General features: G+C 39.9%; 1 protein-coding gene across 1 annotated transcript in view; it reads left to right on the top strand.

Annotated features, from left to right (window-relative positions):
- Positions 1–18,152, top strand: part of nek11 (NIMA-related kinase 11) — an 84,038-nt gene that overhangs the window by 20,276 nt on the left and 45,610 nt on the right. Inside the window, exons 4-10 of the mRNA XM_010884640.3 lie at positions 5,609–5,774; positions 6,881–6,999; positions 7,403–7,467; positions 8,926–9,052; positions 12,741–12,890; positions 13,052–13,130; positions 15,321–15,406. Coding sequence (XP_010882942.2) covers positions 5,609–5,774; positions 6,881–6,999; positions 7,403–7,467; positions 8,926–9,052; positions 12,741–12,890; positions 13,052–13,130; positions 15,321–15,406 — 792 coding nt within the window. The remainder of the gene's footprint in view (positions 1–5,608; positions 5,775–6,880; positions 7,000–7,402; positions 7,468–8,925; positions 9,053–12,740; positions 12,891–13,051; positions 13,131–15,320; positions 15,407–18,152) is intronic.

Raw genomic sequence — 18,152 nt, 5'->3', positions numbered from 1 at the left:
GGTTACTCGTAAATCAGTAAATCTGTGTGACCCTTTAGTGTCATCTGTTCTTTGTCCAGACATTGTGACTCCTCAGGAGTTAAGAAGGTTACCCATGTGAGGAAGGACAGCCTATCCCTTTGTTTGAAGCCCAGGACAAGTGATAGAACAAAGGGAATGTGTTTTATTGACATAGGACAGCTGGGCAGCATTTTACCACACCCCTTTTAACTGTAATAAATAAGGACTGTTCATGTATTAAGTCAGAGACTCCTCGGACGATTATGTTTGTAAGCATTTGATGCGTCTCTCTTATTTGCAAATAATAATAAATGGTTAAATTTTGCCAAGATCATTTTGTCTCTGTTCTTACTCCTTTAAGAGTGTCGATCGATGGAATTGCCATCACATCAACCAACGACATTATGTCAGCCTGTTAAAGAACAATTTAGAATAATCCTAGTTTGAAGATCTCCAGAGTTTGTATTATCTTTCTGACAGAAGATCTTCGCCTGTTTGGGTACAGCTAGATCAGCAACAATTCAATGTCCTTGACAAATACCCTGTAAGCATTTGGGTTTGTCTTTTGTTGCCTCTGTCCCAGCATTTTCACGAAACAATAACATTTCTCAGTTTCAACATTTGATATGTTGTCTTTGTACAATTTTCTATGTATGTAAACTTTTGATCAAGGCCATTTGTGTGATTTCTGTTATCATTATGACTTAAAAATGAGCCAAACAACTATGTGATAATAAATGGCTTCATATGATCACTATAATTCAATAAAAGACAGTTTTGTTGCATGATCAGTCATATTTTCAAAGTCAATGCCAAAATTTCACAATTGCTGCCAGGGTATGCAAACTTATGAGCACATCTGTATACACAGCGTCCCAACAATGTAAAGTGGGAACAGATAGGTGTAATCTAAAGTCAAGCATTTTCATTTTTAATTGCTTGGGTGTCCTTCTGATACACTTGTTGAATTCTGCAGAAGAACATGCAGTTAATGAGGCAGCCTAAGTTTTAGACAGAGCAGTAATTGGTGCCTTCTTCCCACCATTTTATAATAATGTATTCATGGATGAAAATGTATCCATGGTATGGTCATGTGTAAAAGTAAGTACACCCCCTGATTTTTTTTGTGTACATATTTGAACACATGGACATTTTAGCTCAATTCCATCCACATTCATTGTCTGTCATTCTCTAACATCAACTGGTAGGAAGTTTTGTCCAACTTTTACAGGACGGCTTCAACTCTGTCATTTTCGAGGACTTTTTAACTTACATGGCCCACTTTAAGTCCCCCACAGCATGTCAATAGTATTGAGATGTGGCCTTAAATTTTTTCTTTTTGAGCTATTCTGTGGTATAGTTTTGCTTGTGTTTTTTGGATAATTGTCCTAATGCAAGATCCATGTTCAGTTCAACTTCAGCTTTTTGACAGATGGCCTCACATTCTCCTCAGTAATTCTCTGGTACTATATGATGTTCATGGTTGATTCAGTGGTGGCATGCTGGGCCAGACCCTGAGACAGCAAAGCAACCCCAAACCATAATGCCACCACCTCCATGCTTTACGGTTGTTATGAGGTTAATCTGTTCAAAGGCAGTGTTTTGTTATCACCATTGGGGCCGTCTGGCATTGGGGCCAAACAATTCCACCGTTGACACATCTGTCAAGAGCACATTGTTCCAGCAGTTTTGGACTTTACCCAAGTGTTGTCTGGCAAACCAATTGTGTATTGATATTATTTTTTGAATGCAGAGGCTTCTTTCTTCCTGACTTTCCTTCCTGACCTTTGTGCAGTTAAAATGTTTATGATTTTAATTACATAAATTGTTTCATAGTAAACATTTTTGTGTGTGATTTGTTGAAGTATGTTGCTTCAATCAATTAATTTAGCTCAGATTTTGATATGTCAAAATGTGTTTCCATGGGGTGTACTTATTTTTCCACATGACTGTATGCACATTAGCTTTATTTTATCACATTGTATTAAAACCTGTCTGATATTGTGCATATACTGTATATTGTAAATTGTAAATTTTCTTAGATTGAAGGGGCTATAATTCAGCCTATTTGATAGATTTTCTCTTTTCAATAAGTTAACAGTTCTGTATCTCAATCCATTGTCAAACTTTTTTATTAGATTTCTTGTAAGATCTTTTTAAACATTTTACCTTCCATTGCCTTTTGATGATCCTTACTAATACTATTTTAGCTATGCATTCAGTTTCCTATGTTAACTGAAATGAAGTCTAAATATTGACATAATAATAAGGCTTTAGATTAAAAAAAATTATTGCTCAGGTTGACCTTCGTGTGGAATTGCCTTTGTAAATTTTTTACATTATCAATATGCCCTTGGAAGGTGTTCCTGCCAGCCTGCCTGAACTAGAAGTCATCTAGATGTCATGCTAGCAGATGTGTTTTTCTGTGGTCCTCTACATCAATCTATATCACTATAGGCAAGGTCTTTAAACTGCAGACCATTTATCATATCATATACAGTGTATGCATGACAACATAGCAAAAGTGATGGATGATGCAGTATAAATAAAAACCTAAGTTTATGTCTCTATCCTCGGTTCTCTGAAGGAGGGAACGTTACATCAACACCTATGAGGAATGCACTCTCACCTTGCATTCAGCCTGTATACAATATTCAGTTATGCCAATTTAAGGTAAAAGAATTGCTGGATCCATCCTGGAAGCCCTGGCTTCTAGGGGATAATATCACTGCTTACTGAGGCAAAACACTGAATTTGACAGCCTAAGGTAGCCCACACTAAGAAACTCACTGGACACAGCAGTGGTCCCCTATGGTACGCATGCTACCTATTCAGCCACTCCTGCCACAGCTGACAGCACACTGTGAAAGGCTGGGAGTTGTGACATCAAGGTAATAAAACATCACAAACTTGTGGGGTAATGTCAGAAAACCACAGCAGTTAACCCTGAGAATGGAGCCCAAGATGCCACCACATCCCCAGTAATGAATATGCACCCTGTACCACTTTGCTGTCAGTCGCCATCAGGAATGTCACAGTGTAAAATATGTTTGCCAAACCAAGGCCTTTAATGTTTTCCCTGCTGCCACCAGGAATTGGTAAAGAGCGCTGAGGAGATGAAACACCAGGCTCAGCATATATCTAATCAACCCCACTAGCCTTGAATGCTAACAAACGCCCCAACATGTTCCTAGATCTGGACCAAACCCTACTGGTCATAGTCTGATCCAAGTGAAACTGAAAATGATGGCGCTGTCTCTGTATTGTGTACAGCAGGATGTACGGTAATTTAGGTAATTGAATTTCCACTGCGTAACCTTTGACAAAAATGAAGAGAATATAGTAGGTAAGTTAATTGAAATAGACTGAACATAGACTTCACCTCAAAAACCTGAGGACCAATTTAACCAGATGCTTTTTTGCAGTGGCAGATCAGTATTTTCTCTGAGTGGGTCCTGATTAGCTCCCCAAGGAACAGGAAGAGATAAGCAAGGGAGGTAGAGGGAAAAAAACTTCAGACTCATTAACATGCGCATTGCATTTGCATAGCACATCCCTGTATTTGAGTAGTTGTGTGAATCAAGTAATTCAAGCAAACCCTCAATATAGAAAGACTGTTGTTCTGAAGACAACTCATACCTTTTATTTTAGGTCATTTGACCTTTATGAAAAAGATTTAACCAAATGTATACATATTGCAACTGTTGAGTTTTCATATGATAACAACAATGTACCAGACACAGCCTACAGCGCTATGAACTAATGAAAATGCAAATAAATGTTATTGTTTTCAAATGTTAGCAAACATTTTAATATAGTAAAATAAAGGAGAAAAACGATAATATAGCAGGTTTTATTGGAGAGCATAACATTTCTCATACTATCTTCTTTTAAATGATGTTTGAATAAAGAAATGCACCTATAGCTTACACAGTAATAAATGCAGGCTGTTTGAACATTTTAAAACAAGCTAATGAATAACAACATTGTGTTGGTCAATGTAATCAACCCAACAATTGCCTCAAAACCTGGGGTGTCACCAGACCTGGGCTTTTGGGGATTTAGTCCCTGGTGTTTTTTGGTTAGCCCCTGATGTTGTTTTGCAAGCAGACATTTTACCGACTGGTGTTATGAAACGCGCACAATGGTAGACGATGAGTGCTTGTTTTTTCACAGGCAGCATTTTGTTCCAATTGCACTAATTTGTTTTGCATGTCAGCGTTTGTGGCAGATCTTGACCTGGTTAAAGTGAAATGTTGGGAAATTTAAACTGCTCAACTCCTTTGAGCAGCGACACGTGTTAGCTGGCTACGTTTTCCTCACAAAGACACGTCTTGAGTCCACTATTGGAGCGAGAATCCCCTTTCCGAGGGCACAATGTAAATCTTCATTATTAATGCAATTATTGCCATTTCTACCAGCGTGTGGTACACTTCACTGAATTCCCTTATGATGACTATGAGAGCAGTTGGGAAGTTTTGGATTTTATATATTTTTTTTCTTCAGGACATTTTGTTCCTGGCTTTTTATTTTTTTTATTGGCCAAAAGCCAAATGTAGCCGACTAACAAAAGCCCTGCATTGTTTGTGTCATCCTGTGTGAAGTTGTGCCGGTCTCTTTTTGCTGAAATCCGTACTTTTTAAATATTTTGCAATACAATATCAACCATTTCTTAATTTCTCTGTTGCTTAAAGATGTTGGCATTTTTATATCATACTCTGCACATGACATTGTCTCTTTTGCCCTCTGGCTTTCTGATGCAATGGGTTTTGAGTAGGAGATGGGAAAGTGTAAGGTGAATGACAGTAAGAAAAGTCCCATGTGTTTGAGCAAGAGAAATTAAGAAGAAATAAATGTGAAACACATTTTTAAAGCCTAGAGGCCATGGTTACTCAAAATGTACACAGGATGGTTTGAGTCCTGAATGCTGCACATTATGACATCTCAAAGTTTTTCTGTTCTAATTGCTCCGGTTGATAATAGCAAAACATTTGCTCATCTCAGGGGATTGTGGTATGTTGTCAATATACTTTACCATGACTAAGTGCTGAATTCTGGCACTCTACGATGAATCTTTCCTAAGCTCTTAGCAGTGGTATATTGGCTATATACCGCATCCCTCTTGCTGTATCTGTCGATTATAGAACTTTCAAACATAAGCAGGCCTATAGCTTCAGATTAACCTGCCCATTTATTGATTGGTCCCCTCAGTTGGAGCTGAGGTCATGTGTACCTCATTTGTGGATAAGAGAGTCTGCTAATTACTTAAATTGTATGGTCTTCATTTTTGTGTAATGCCATTAAATTACATTATTTTGTTAGCTTCATTAGTATACTTGTGAAGCCATGCGCATATTACAGTGCTGCAGAAGGTTTTGCAGATACATTTCAAACTATCATGCTGTTACTGTGCTTTGATTTCCACAATTTCATTACATTGTTAGTTTGCATTTGCCGAAGTGGCCTATATTAGACTGACACTATATGTAGCCTGTTTGAATATAGGATTTTTAACCTGGAGCATTGTTTATCATGAAAGCTGATTTTTGAAGATTGAGGTAGACTTATGCTGTGACATGCCTCTCTCTTCTAACTTATGACCCTACAGTAAAGTGCTGAAGGAGATCCCTTTGGGTGACCTACATCCCAATGAGACCGTCCAGGCATCCCAGGAGGCTCAGCTCCTGTCCCAGCTCAATCACCCAGCCATCCTCACCTTCTACAGCAGCTTCCTGCATAGAGATTCCTTCTGCATCATCACTGAGTACTGCGAGGTACTGAATACACATCAGTGAAGACAGTTCCTTTTCCATTTTGCAGTTAGAATCTGCTAATGAAGCAATTCCAAAGCACTGACCCCTCCCTTTTATTAAAATGCTGAAGGATGGACCTGGAGGAATGTAACCATTCCTTAGACAGTGCTATGGATGCAATCACTGACCAGAGCTTTATATAATTTGCATGTAGCAGCTATGGATTCCAGCTTAATGGCCTAAATCCCAGAATGAGTGAACATATAGCCTTTTTTTTCATAGGCAAAAAGGATCAATGAGATTGAATCCCTGCCTAATGAAATATGTTAATGAAGAGCTTTTTTTTATGTTTTTTTTTTTTCTTAATCTGGTTTTGAGAAACAGAAACTTGTTTTAACTAATATTTTAAGATAGTGAGAGATAGTGAGAGTGGTCAAGCATAACTGGATATTAAGTTTACTGCATTATTACAGTAGAAACAATTGTGTTTTGATCCTGCAATGCACTTGTCATTTTATAGAGCCATGGCGTCTTGCTTTCCATTTTAATTCATCACGTATGTGCTCATGAACTGCACCCGCTCCATATAGAGAACCTGATTAGCATCTAGGTCCTGTGGTTTCATTCAGCAGCACACCGTTCTCTTGAAACTGTAACCCTCTAGAACGGCAGGGAGGTGGAGTGGGGGAATGTCTGGAATTGACAGAACATGGAACGAGTGATTGATCTGTCCACCCCCCCTCCAAAACCTCCCCCTCACGCTGCACACATCAAGCCAAATCCCCCCTCTGATCTGCGGAGGAGAAAGAGGGGAAAAAAATCAAATTTAAAATAAAGCATTCGTCTCTCTTTTTCTCTCCGTCTTCCTTTTTATCTTGTCAAAGTGTTTGTTGAATATATTACAGCTGGTAGGAGTCCTCCAGTCATTCTCCCACAGATTCATTTTACAGTCACATGGTTCTTTCTCTGTTCTGCATGCTGTTATCCCTTTTTACTTATACACATACAACCTGTTTTGTTTGTGTTCATGTACATACAAAATGGTGTGTGTGTGTGACTGTATGCATTTGTGATGTGGTTATCTTTTGTAATCTCTGAGTTTAATGTCATAATGCTCTAAATTGAAGGACAGGGACTTGGACTTGAAGCTGGAGGAAGTGAGAAAGGCGGGCCAGAACTTGCCTGAGAAGCAGATTGCTGATTGGCTGATCCAGCTGCTGCTTGGACTACACTACATGCACGAAAGGTTCATTCTTATACTTTTCTGCATACCTTTGAATGTCCAAGTCTCCTTTTTCCCAAAATGACGAGTGCATTTGTGTGTGAGAGGGGGATGTCTTAGAATTACATGGATTAAAAAAACAAGTTGAAGATTTCAAAGCTTTATACTTCCATGAATGCATTGTGCAGGGCCGGTTCCAGGCATAAGCAAGATAAGCAGTTGCTTAGGGCCCTTAACTGCTAGGGGGCCTCCAACTGCTAGGTAGCCCCTGACCGATAGGGGAGACAGGGCCCCAAATGAAATTTAGCTCAGGGCCCCCAAAAGGCTAGAGCCGGCACCAGCACTGTACATGCATTTCTTATTAATTGTACTTCTCCCTGTCTGACTGTCTGATTATTCATGTTATTTCCTGACTCCTCTCTCCTAGGCTTATCCTTCACAGAGATCTGAAGGCCAAAAACATCTTTCTAAAAAGGAACATTCTTAAAATTGGTGAGTTCCATTGCTCAGAGAGTTGATGTTTTTCATTCAATGTCAATTTCAAATATTTGCAAGAGGCTGAATCCCTCATTGCAAATGTATAGGCTGTATTTTCACATGTACAGGTGCTGGTCATAAAATTAGAATATCATCAAAAAGTTGATTTATTTCAGTAATTCCATTCAAAAAGTGAAACTTGTGTATTATATTAATTCATTACACACAAACTGATATATTTCAAATGTTTATTTCTTTTAATTGTGATGATTATAACTGACAACTAATGAAAATCCCAAATTCAGTATCTCAGAAAATTTGAATATTACTTAAGACCAATACAAAAAAAATATTTTTAGAAATGTTGGCCAACTGAAAAGTATGAACATGAAAAGTATGAGCATGTACAGCACTCAATACTTAGTTGGGGCTCCTTTTGCCTGAATTACTGCAGCAATGCGGCGTGGCATGGAGTCGATCAGTCTGTGGCACTGCTCAGGTGTTATGAGAGCCCAGGTTGCTCTGATAGTGGCCTTCAGCTCTTCTGCATTGTTGGGTCTGGCGTATCGCATCTTCCTCTTCACAATACCCCATAGATTTTCTATAGGGTTAAGGTCAGGCGAGTTTGCTGGCCAATTAAGAACAGGGATACCATGGTCCTTAAACCAGGTACTGGTAGCTTTGGCACTGTGTGCAGGTGCCAAGTCCTGTTGGAAAATGAAATCTGCATCTCCATAAAGTTGGTCAGCAGCAGGAAGCATGAAGTGCTCTAAAACTTCCTGGTAGATGGCTGCGTTGATGACACCAGCAGATGACATGGCACCCCAAACCATCACTGACTGTGGAAACTTTACACTGGACTTGAAGCAACGTGGATTCTGTGCCTCTCCTCTCCTTCTCCTGACTCTGTGACTTGATTTCCAAAGGAAATGCAAAATGTACTTTCATCAGAGAACATAACTCAGCACCAGTCCAGTCCTTTTTGTCTTTAGCCCAGGCGACATATTTTATAAATGTTGTGGCTCTGGTCTAGCCCATTGGTTTCATAGATATATTGAATGTTTAGTTTGTTTTTGTGAGTTTGAAATCATTTGGGGGAAACTTGGAACCAGACTAATTGGAGAAATAAAATGAACAGCCATGGGAATGAACAGCCATGGGAACGAACAGCCATGGGAACGAACAGCCATGGGAACGAACAGCCATGGGAACGAACAGCCATGGGAACGAACAGCCATGGGAACGAACAGCCATGGGACCGTCGTAGTGTTTTGCAAGGAGCTCACTCAACCAGAAAATGTATGCTGCTCCAATGACTCATCCTTATCAGTCATAGAGAGCTGGATATAACGTTTGTGCAGGCCTCATATTGCTCACCACTATCTCCCTGGTCCTTTCAGACACGGGATCTCCTTCAATCTCCTGTTGAGATTGAATAATTGAATGATCCTACTCCTCTGTTCCTCCATTCAGGTGATTTTGGGGTATCCTGTCTGCTGATGGGTTCATGTGACCTGGCCACCACCTTCACAGGCACGCCATATTACATGAGCCCAGAAGTGCTGAACCACCAGGGTTATGACTCCAAGTCTGATATCTGGTAGGTGGGGAAAGACCTCTATATAAAGAAATAACACTGATATTTGCCCTTACACTTATGGCCAATAGAAACACATGTTTAATAAATAACTACGAAAATAGAATCTGCCCTATACTGAAATGTGCTCATTTTCAAATGTTTTATGCTTTTATGAAATGCCCCAGGAATTTCATACTTTGAAATGGCTACTCAGAAGCTAGTGTGCATTGCCAGAAACCATTTTTAAACACCCCTGTGTTCTAAGAATCCACTGAGTGTAACTGAAGTTATCTGTTTCTTTCCCAAACTGTTCGGCTTTGTCAGAAGACGACTTAGAAAAAAAAAACTGAAACTAAAACTCAGCATTCAGTGGACCCCTAGTATGCAATACACGTATCTGACGCTGGTAGATTCAGAAGAGTGTGTCAGTCACAGTGAGAAAAGAAACTGAATTCCCTACTCTTAACACAATGAGATAGTCATAAACCCAAACATAGAAACAAGGTAATGTCATCATTAAATTCAGTGGACGTTGAACAAGTTTTTCCTCAATGTTTGTCTCTATGGCTTTAAAACATCTAATGACACAAACAACTATTTAGTGCACAGCATTTTGAAGATGCATGCTTTGATTTTCCAAACCCCTCCAAAGCGCAAAGGAATTGTTGCCATCCAATTTCCTCAATTTCTCCAGTTACTGCTGCTGAGGCTATATTGCTGAGCTTACATTGCTGAGTAATGCTGTCATATCCTGGCAGACACTCTGTAAGATATGCCATTTCCTGAGAACTTGCTACTCACTTCAAAGCACTGTGAAAAGAGGATGGCTAAGAGGTAGTTTGGCTAAGGACGGGAATATGTGATCAGTCAGAAGGTGCAGACAAGGGGTAGAAAGGGAATGTATATGGTTGATATGGCCGTTAGTCTAAACAGCAGGAGAGCTTAAACAGGAGATTAAAGTCTGTCAAAATCCAGTTATTTATTGCGAACAGCTAAGGCAATTAACACTGCTTTTGGCCTTTCAGGGGATAGTTAACTGGTCATTTTATGTTTGTTAAAGACTTTCTGAGTCATTTTGAACTCTTATGTGGTTATCCACAACTTCCTGTTTAACTGGGGTATCAATATGAGGTCACACAAATGCCAAAATCCCTTATCTATTAACATGGGAAGCTCAGAAAACACACATGAAAAGAGACTTAAGGTTGTTGACCTTCATAAATTAGGCAACGGCTGTAAAAAAGATTCTTCATGCCTGAAAATAATTATCGCTACTGTTAATACTTAAGACTTTTAAGTGACTGGAGCTGTGGTAAACCGGTCTGAAAGAGGACACAAGGGCACTATTCGGGAAAGCACAATTTTTTAGTTTCTGTGGCACTGTTTCCATAAACAGTGGTTTAAATCCTGATTAAGTAATGCAATCAATATTTTGCATCATGCCCTAATAATCGGATAATATAAAAGATATTTTGAACATGATGCTCGATAAGGCTTATATTATTAGGAAGATTTTGACTTTTGCCGCAAATATTAAAATAATAGTAGAATCAGGGAAACATAACCATGGATTTATGTCATAACTTGTGCATGAACTTCAGAGTATTAAAACCAATTTTATTTTGTAATTTGGTTGAACTATCCCTTTAAAGGATGCAGTAAAGAGAAGTATCTTTGATATATGATGGATCACTGCAGACTGAGTTACATTCATCTAGTGAACTGGCAAAGTTCTCTGATTATGATTAACTTCAATAAGGATTTGTTATCCACATGGTAATGTTTTTATGTAAAAGTTTTTTGTGATGAAAAAAACGCTATCCTAAGTTACATGTACAACTAGAACACAAGTACTGAATTGATATGAAAGCACTGGCAACTTTGAACTTCAGAATACTGTACTTCCCAGCTCCTTTCTTCCAGCCATTTCACATCTTCCCTTCCCCATAAATCAGTTTTCTGAAGGAAATGACCACTAATCCCAGAGTGGGAGTGGGAAATTGGCTTCTTTTATCCAACAGAGCGGAAGAGAGAAGGGCAGAGAGGAAGAAACAAGAAGTCAATTGAGGAGATGTTGGTAATCCCAGACACAGATCAGACAATGGTCTGGGTAGTCTATTGCTGCCCACCGCCCACTCCTCTTCACCTCCAGGGCTCTGTGTATTTCACAGCCTCTTCCGATAAACAACACTAATGAGAGAGGAAACAGTCGCCTCACGCCTTGACCGCTGTACTGTACCAGGCACGGTCCATTTAGCTGATCAAACAAGGAGACGGATCACTGTAGCTAATTTGGAAAGAATGAGAAAGTGGGAGATGGAGTCTAAGGGTTAGAAAGAGGGTGACGAAAAGACGAAAAGACGAAAAGAGACAATCAACTGAAGGAGACAGAGAGCAAACCAGAATGTTTAGCGAGATTGAGGAAGCCTAGGAGAACGGTGGACGAGGGTTTGTGTGAGAGAGATGTTGGACAGTATAGGTTGGCAGAGAGTAAAAATACATTGGGAGAGGAGCGCAATCTTAAATGGCTTAGAGGCAGATATGTATAGAGGGTGAATGTGAGTAAAAATAGTGATTTTCTCACATACAGTACTTGAGTCTTCCATTGATTCCATTGACTGGAGGATCCAATGTCAGGGTCAGAGGTCAAAATGGTCCCAATCTGTTATTTTTTTTATGTTTTTCCTGGATACTTTCTGTAGATTTACAACGCTGTTAAGCCGTACTGAGACAGTGGTACATAATCCCCAAACCCATTTTGATTTGGAATAATTTGATTGTGAGATGTGTAGTTCATTAAGTATTACTTGATTTCAAAACAATAACATGGTTGTTGTGGAAAATAAGATAGAGATGCTCCTAGGAAAATGCACGTTATTGCTTGTTTTTCCAACCTACATGATATCTGAATATGTTCTGATGCATTGTAGAATCCATGTGTTTGTTTTGATTTGTAATTCTCACTAACTGTCACATAATGGAGTTAGACAAAAGAGAAAGTGGAGGATGACTGACATATAATACCATTAACTCTATGAAATTAATCTGCTTCTTGTGATTGTTTGCTTCTCTATTCTGTTTTCAGTAGGGCAATAACAGAGCTAATATATTCATTCACATACTGTATCTCTGGCGTTGGCTATTATTATTCTCACATCTAATCTGTTTATTCATGGCCATTTTCCTTTGATATCAAACAACCTGAAGGATAATTAAGGAATAAAAGATGGGTACAGTTGCATTAGCAGATGGCCCGTGTTTTTCTATTCCTACTTCTTCTTGCTGTTCAGCACGGTCTCACGGAGAGTCAGTGTGATACATTCCATAGGGTAGGAATAATGTTTGTAATATGAGACCACATTGATTTAATGGTTGAGTTGCACAGTGGATCAGAGTGTCCGGCCGCTCGCCCCTCCCAGTGCGTTCCATGTGTATGGATTGGAATGACAGTCTTACAGTAGGTGCTCTGATGGATGTGGGACTCAAAGGTTACCTTGGCTGGCGTGGATGGTTCCGTAGCACTATGCCACAGTGTGGCACCAAAGGATCATCGGGAAAGTTGCGTCCTGACCCAACGTGAGCGCAACCAGGAAGTGGTAACGGTACCACTGACACGCTGTGAACACCCTACGGCTGATTGTGTGTGTATATGGTATCAGTGTGTGTGTGTGTGTGTGTGTGTGTGTGTGTGTCTGCGCTTGTTTTTCAGGGCCTTAGGCTGTGTCCTGTATGAGATGTGTTGCCTGTCACATCCCTTTGAAGGACACACCTTCCTGTCAGTTGTGATGAAGGTTGTGGAGGGGGAGACCCCCAGACTGCCATCCAGTTACTCACTGGAGCTCAACGCAGTCATGCAAAGGTGAGAAGGAAGGGAAAGTAGCACCACACTGGACAGAAGTCATTTACTATTTCAATGCTTCAGAGTGTACTAAAATGGAGCACTTTTCCCTCAGCCATCTCTCCTTACAATCCTAACCCAAAACTTGACTATACTCATGGAGGCTTTCCTTTTGGTCACAGGATGCTGGAGAAAACCCCTTCATACAGACTGTCTGCTGCAGAGGCTCTGAAGACAAAATACATAGAGGACAGTATGCAGGTTAGGCTGTTCCTGGAAACATCCAACACAGATCAGTTAAGACACTTTCTATCGCTGATTGATTGGTTGATTTGGCTGCTCCTCGAAAGGTCAGTGGCTGAGATCAAAAATCTCAGACTAATCAAGCCTTTTAGTTGGTTGAGATGCTCAATGCTAAATTGACTTCCTGTCATATATCCCAGACACATTTTTTGTGTTCATAACCTTTTCAACAATGGTAGGTGAAAATGTCAGTATTTGATTTGTTGTCTAAATTCTGATTAGATTTTATGGCTGCATACACAATTATAAAGGCATGAGTACCCCATACGCCAGAGGTGGCTCCTGATTGGCTGAGCAATAGGGTCGTTGGCGGCAGATTTCTTTTTATTTCAGCAAACATTAATGTGTTCTTTGGTTTCATCATTTCCCAGTTAAAAAGTTCCAGATATTTGGACAATTATTCCCCTTGTGATTCTTGGGATCGTAAATACCACCCCAAACATAACTGGAGATGTGCAGACCTCCCTTGCTGCCCCTTAGGTTACTGTGCATCAGTCTTGTGCGGTGAGGTCTAGGTAAGGGTAGGCAATGAGAAATACACTCAAATCTGATAGTCTACTCACTAGTCAGGTTGAACTCCCTAGCAAATATATTTCTATTGTGTCATTAGATTGGAAGCATACACGTTTTAAAGGGAACTGTACTGTCAGTTCCATGTATCTATTGAGACTGCCCTGGACAATTTGTAATGCAAATAAATATTTTACTACATCAATCTCAGCACGTTTCCGTGTCGCATCGCCGGTTTCATCTGCGTGACTCGCAAAGTAAGAAATTGAGTGCGCGAGTAGCGGACGATTGCATAAGCAAACCATTTTTACTAAATCTCGTGAGCAGAGCTTATTTCCCGTGGGTATGCTATGCATCATGTCTGTAAGTAGGAGTGATGCAAAAATCCCTCAGATAAGATGTCATATACTGATCAGTGGCTACAAGAGATGTTTACTCAAGTTATCGCTGCTAAAGGATGTGCCACAAGCTATTGAATGAAGGGTTTGTTTACATATCAAGAGTGATAGGTAAACAAATTTGGTAAAAAGAACAATGAAAATGCAAACACACACACACACACACATCTATATACATAGACACACACACACACACAGTTGGGGCATCACCTACAACAGCCCCTAATGGTGGGCTGCCACTGTTATTCCCACAATGTCTCTTACTTACTCTTGTACACACAGAATATTACTCATGTGTACTCATTTATACACAGACAAACACACACACACACATACCCATGAATATAAATCTCACTTCAAAAATAAATCCAGCTAAGCTCATGTGAGATATGAGAATATTGCAATGGATGTATCTGAAGGTAGAATTTAGCATATCACTCATCCATTCAAACAGTGAGACTTTTACCATCCTGCTCTGTCCTCTGTGATTCTTTGGAAATATAATCACACCTATAGACCAGGTTGGCGTCATATTCCCAATGTACAGCATGTAAATCAGTCCACTACATGTTTGGGCATCCATGTGTTTACTTTCTGCAGGAAGGTAATGTCAGCTTCACATAATTATTACCAGGCTTGGTGTACAATTGCATTGATCTTTTTGTCTTTCGTCTCTTTAGCACCGAGGTTGAATGTTCATCTTAAGATTTTGTGGCTATCCACTTGTATTTTTGTAAGCTAGCCTGACACTGTTTCTCTTTCTCAGTAAACATGGTCATTAGCGTTGCTTTCGCTGTTTTGTGTTGAGCTCTTTCTTTTCTTTCTTTGTCCTCGATCCTCCTCCTCCTCCATCTCTCCCTTCCTCTCTGCAGGGCTTGACTTGTGTTATTTGTCCTTGACAAGTTTCTTCTATTGTCAGGTTCTCTCACTCTTGTTTTTTCATTAAGAGAAAGAAAGAGACCGCTAGGGCCCTGCCTCTTTGATATATATATATATATATATATATAGAGAGAGAGAGAGAGAGAGAGAGAGAGAGAGAGAGAGAGAGAGAGAAGGAGAGAGAAGGAGAGAGAAGGAGAGAGAGAAAGAGAGAGAGAGAGAGAGAGAGAGAGAGAGAGAGAAGGAGCTCTATGCCACTTCAACATATTGCTGATTTATGTCTTTCACCTTTCTTTCCGTTTCGCTCACTGTCTTTCTCTCTTTTTTTATGTCTCTCTATCTTTTTGTTCTCTCATTACAGAACATAAAACACAAGTACTGCCGTCTGACACTGACAGACAAGACATCAGGGGGAGAAAAAGACGCAGCACAGCTGTTGAAAGCAATGTAAGGGCAAGCTCTCCGTATCTCTCGTTGTTTTTTTTTTCTTCTGTTTTTCTTATGGTGGATGAGGGAGAACTAAAATAGTTTCACCACAAATTTACCCCAGGCATGAGGAACACTGGCTCCCCATCTTAGCGCTATGTGGCTGCATTTGCAATGAGGGATTTTAAGCATTTTCCCAAAAATACTCTGTAGCTCTCCATATCCCCGATTTCTCTGTCTCTGTCACACACAGACACATTGAGACACTGACACTGAGAAATACCATGCCATCTACAGGTGAATACTAGCATTCTGCGTGAGACAGTTTCCCCTACAGCCGGTCCACTGCTGCCAAATCTGCAGCTGCTGTCTCATATAGAGCTGTTCCATCATAAGCAAGAAAGGCCTCCACGGTCACACAGGGGTCTGCCGCAACTGCATCTGTGTGTCAGTCGGTGTCCATCTGAGCTCCAGTCCAGTCCGGTTTCCCTGACATCTGGTCTGGTCAGTCTGACTAGATCCCAAAGTCTGCAGCAACATTGTTCAGTTTTCCATTGGTCTTGATGACCCTGGACATTGTCCTTAGTGTCTGTTGTAAGAAATGCTCATTTGGGAAACAGATTATTTTGACTTGACCACCTTTCAAACAGCTATTAGCTTCATGACCACAGGCAGAGGGGAAATGTAAATCATATCAAGCTTGGTTGAATACTCATGGTAAAGCTCCTCAACTTGTTTCCTGCAATCACCAACAACATGTTTTGTGATGACATAAGATAGCTTCACATTTTGTGAAGAAAGTACATTCTGGTTTGTTTATTAATTAGGGTACATTTTGAGAGCTAATACACTCTTTTCTGTTTTTCATGGAACGTTATACCTTGTGTGTCTTACTTCTAGCCCTGACCATGTCAAAAAGTAATTGGTATGAGCCTCCTTTTGAAAATGAGGATACATTTAGGAGATCTGGACATCATCACCCATTCCCCTGTAATGTTTCACACAGATAGCTCAGAGCCTGTGCACAGATGGGATATCATTTCCACATAAGGCTAATGGAGTTGTATTCCCTCAAGTGCATTATCATTACACTTTGGTAGAGTAGAGAAGGCATATCTACAGTCTAAGAGTCCAAGAAAAACCTATTTTAAAAATGAGTGAATTCAAAACATGCCCTGTTTGTATACTGTAGGTGCTTTTTTGTTTGCATTTACGTCGTTCAGCAGACATGCATATAGTCTGGTTGTACCATTTTGTACTCTTTTTTTTTAACACAAACATGACACAGCCAGCGGTAGATTATCAGATGGGATTAACATTTGCCATTTTATCATTAGTGCTTTAGAATACGTACACTTGTCTAGTTCTGCGATGGTGCCATTTTTTGCAGACCCTTTTCTGCTCTCGTTGGTGTTAATTCCTGTTGCCATTGGGTGACATCTGAATGGTGTTCTGAATAAAATGCAGCTTGGTCTTGGTTCGGTTTGTCCGAAAGGCCACTCCTCCACTGGGGTATCCCCTTGTTATGAATCCATGCATAAACGCTTCAAAGCATCCCCCATCCTGATTTTTAACAAAAAAACGCAGCCATTCTTCCGGATAATCTGCCACAATATTCCATTTTCCAGGATGGTCGGTGAAGATGAAGTAAATAAAACAGTTGTCACAGAGCACTTGTGTCTGGGCTTTTTCTTAGGATGCGACATGGAGCCTGCCATTGTTGCCATTCATACTGTGACATCTGACATCCACACTCTGCAAAATCTAACCAAGTAGCTCTTCCCCCACCAGGTTGACTAGGGGTGGATCATGGATCCTCTATAATTGCTTTAGGGGTTGGCCAGTAACTACGGCTTGTTTCAAAGCCAATTTTACCTTGACCTTACCATTGCATCTTTGTTGCATTAGCAAATGGCAGTAAATACGGGTGTGCTTAATTATATTAGTAAATAACAATGTTTTGGCCCATAGCTACTCTCTAACACATACGCAAACGCTCGCACATGGTTCTACAAATACAGACCTGTGTTTATTAAGGTGAAAGCTCAGTAGCAGCTGCCTCTTGACAAACCCGACCATCACTGATTCAAACTGGCACCAATCAATGAATGTGTCTGTCATCGTTACCTTAGCAGGCCACACTCTCACACACACGTCAGGGCAGTCAGGTGAAGACGGAAACGGAGACAGCCCATTTTTATTCAGGGCAGTCAGGTGAGAAAGGGAACAGAGATAGCCCATATTAGATCTGGGTCTTAGCGTTAACAACCCATTGCTTTATGATTGATATGCTAATATAAATAATGTCTGATTCTTAGATCAGGATAATGGATGATGTCATTTTTGGGTTAATGTATTGAAGGATTCTTGGTATTATGCCTGACATGGTTATCTGATTATAATTTTGGGATTACTGACATTATTCTGTAATTAGATATTTTGTATAAAAAGGAAAGGGAGTATTTTTCAGTTTTTGTACAAGGTCCGACTGAAATTTGGCTTTTGCATTTAATACAACTTACGCTTTAGAGCCAAGAGGGTAAACTGACTTGCTCAAGGACTGAACGACAGATCAAAGAGTGGAATGATGGGCACTCAAAGGATGTTGGGGGAAATATTTAATTCAGGGTTTCCAATACATATATATATATATATATATATATATATATATATATATTGCATACCCTTGGAGAATTGGTTATATATGTAGAAAAAACATGAGTGAGCAGGCAAACCTTGTATTTCTTATGGGATTCACATTCAACTG

Source organism: Esox lucius, chromosome 20, assembly GCF_011004845.1.
Source record: "Esox lucius isolate fEsoLuc1 chromosome 20, fEsoLuc1.pri, whole genome shotgun sequence".
In the NCBI taxonomy this organism is placed as follows: domain Eukaryota; kingdom Metazoa; phylum Chordata; class Actinopteri; order Esociformes; family Esocidae; genus Esox; species Esox lucius.
The sequence above is the reverse complement of the archived record's forward strand: the minus strand, read 5'-3'. Positions and strand labels throughout refer to the sequence as shown.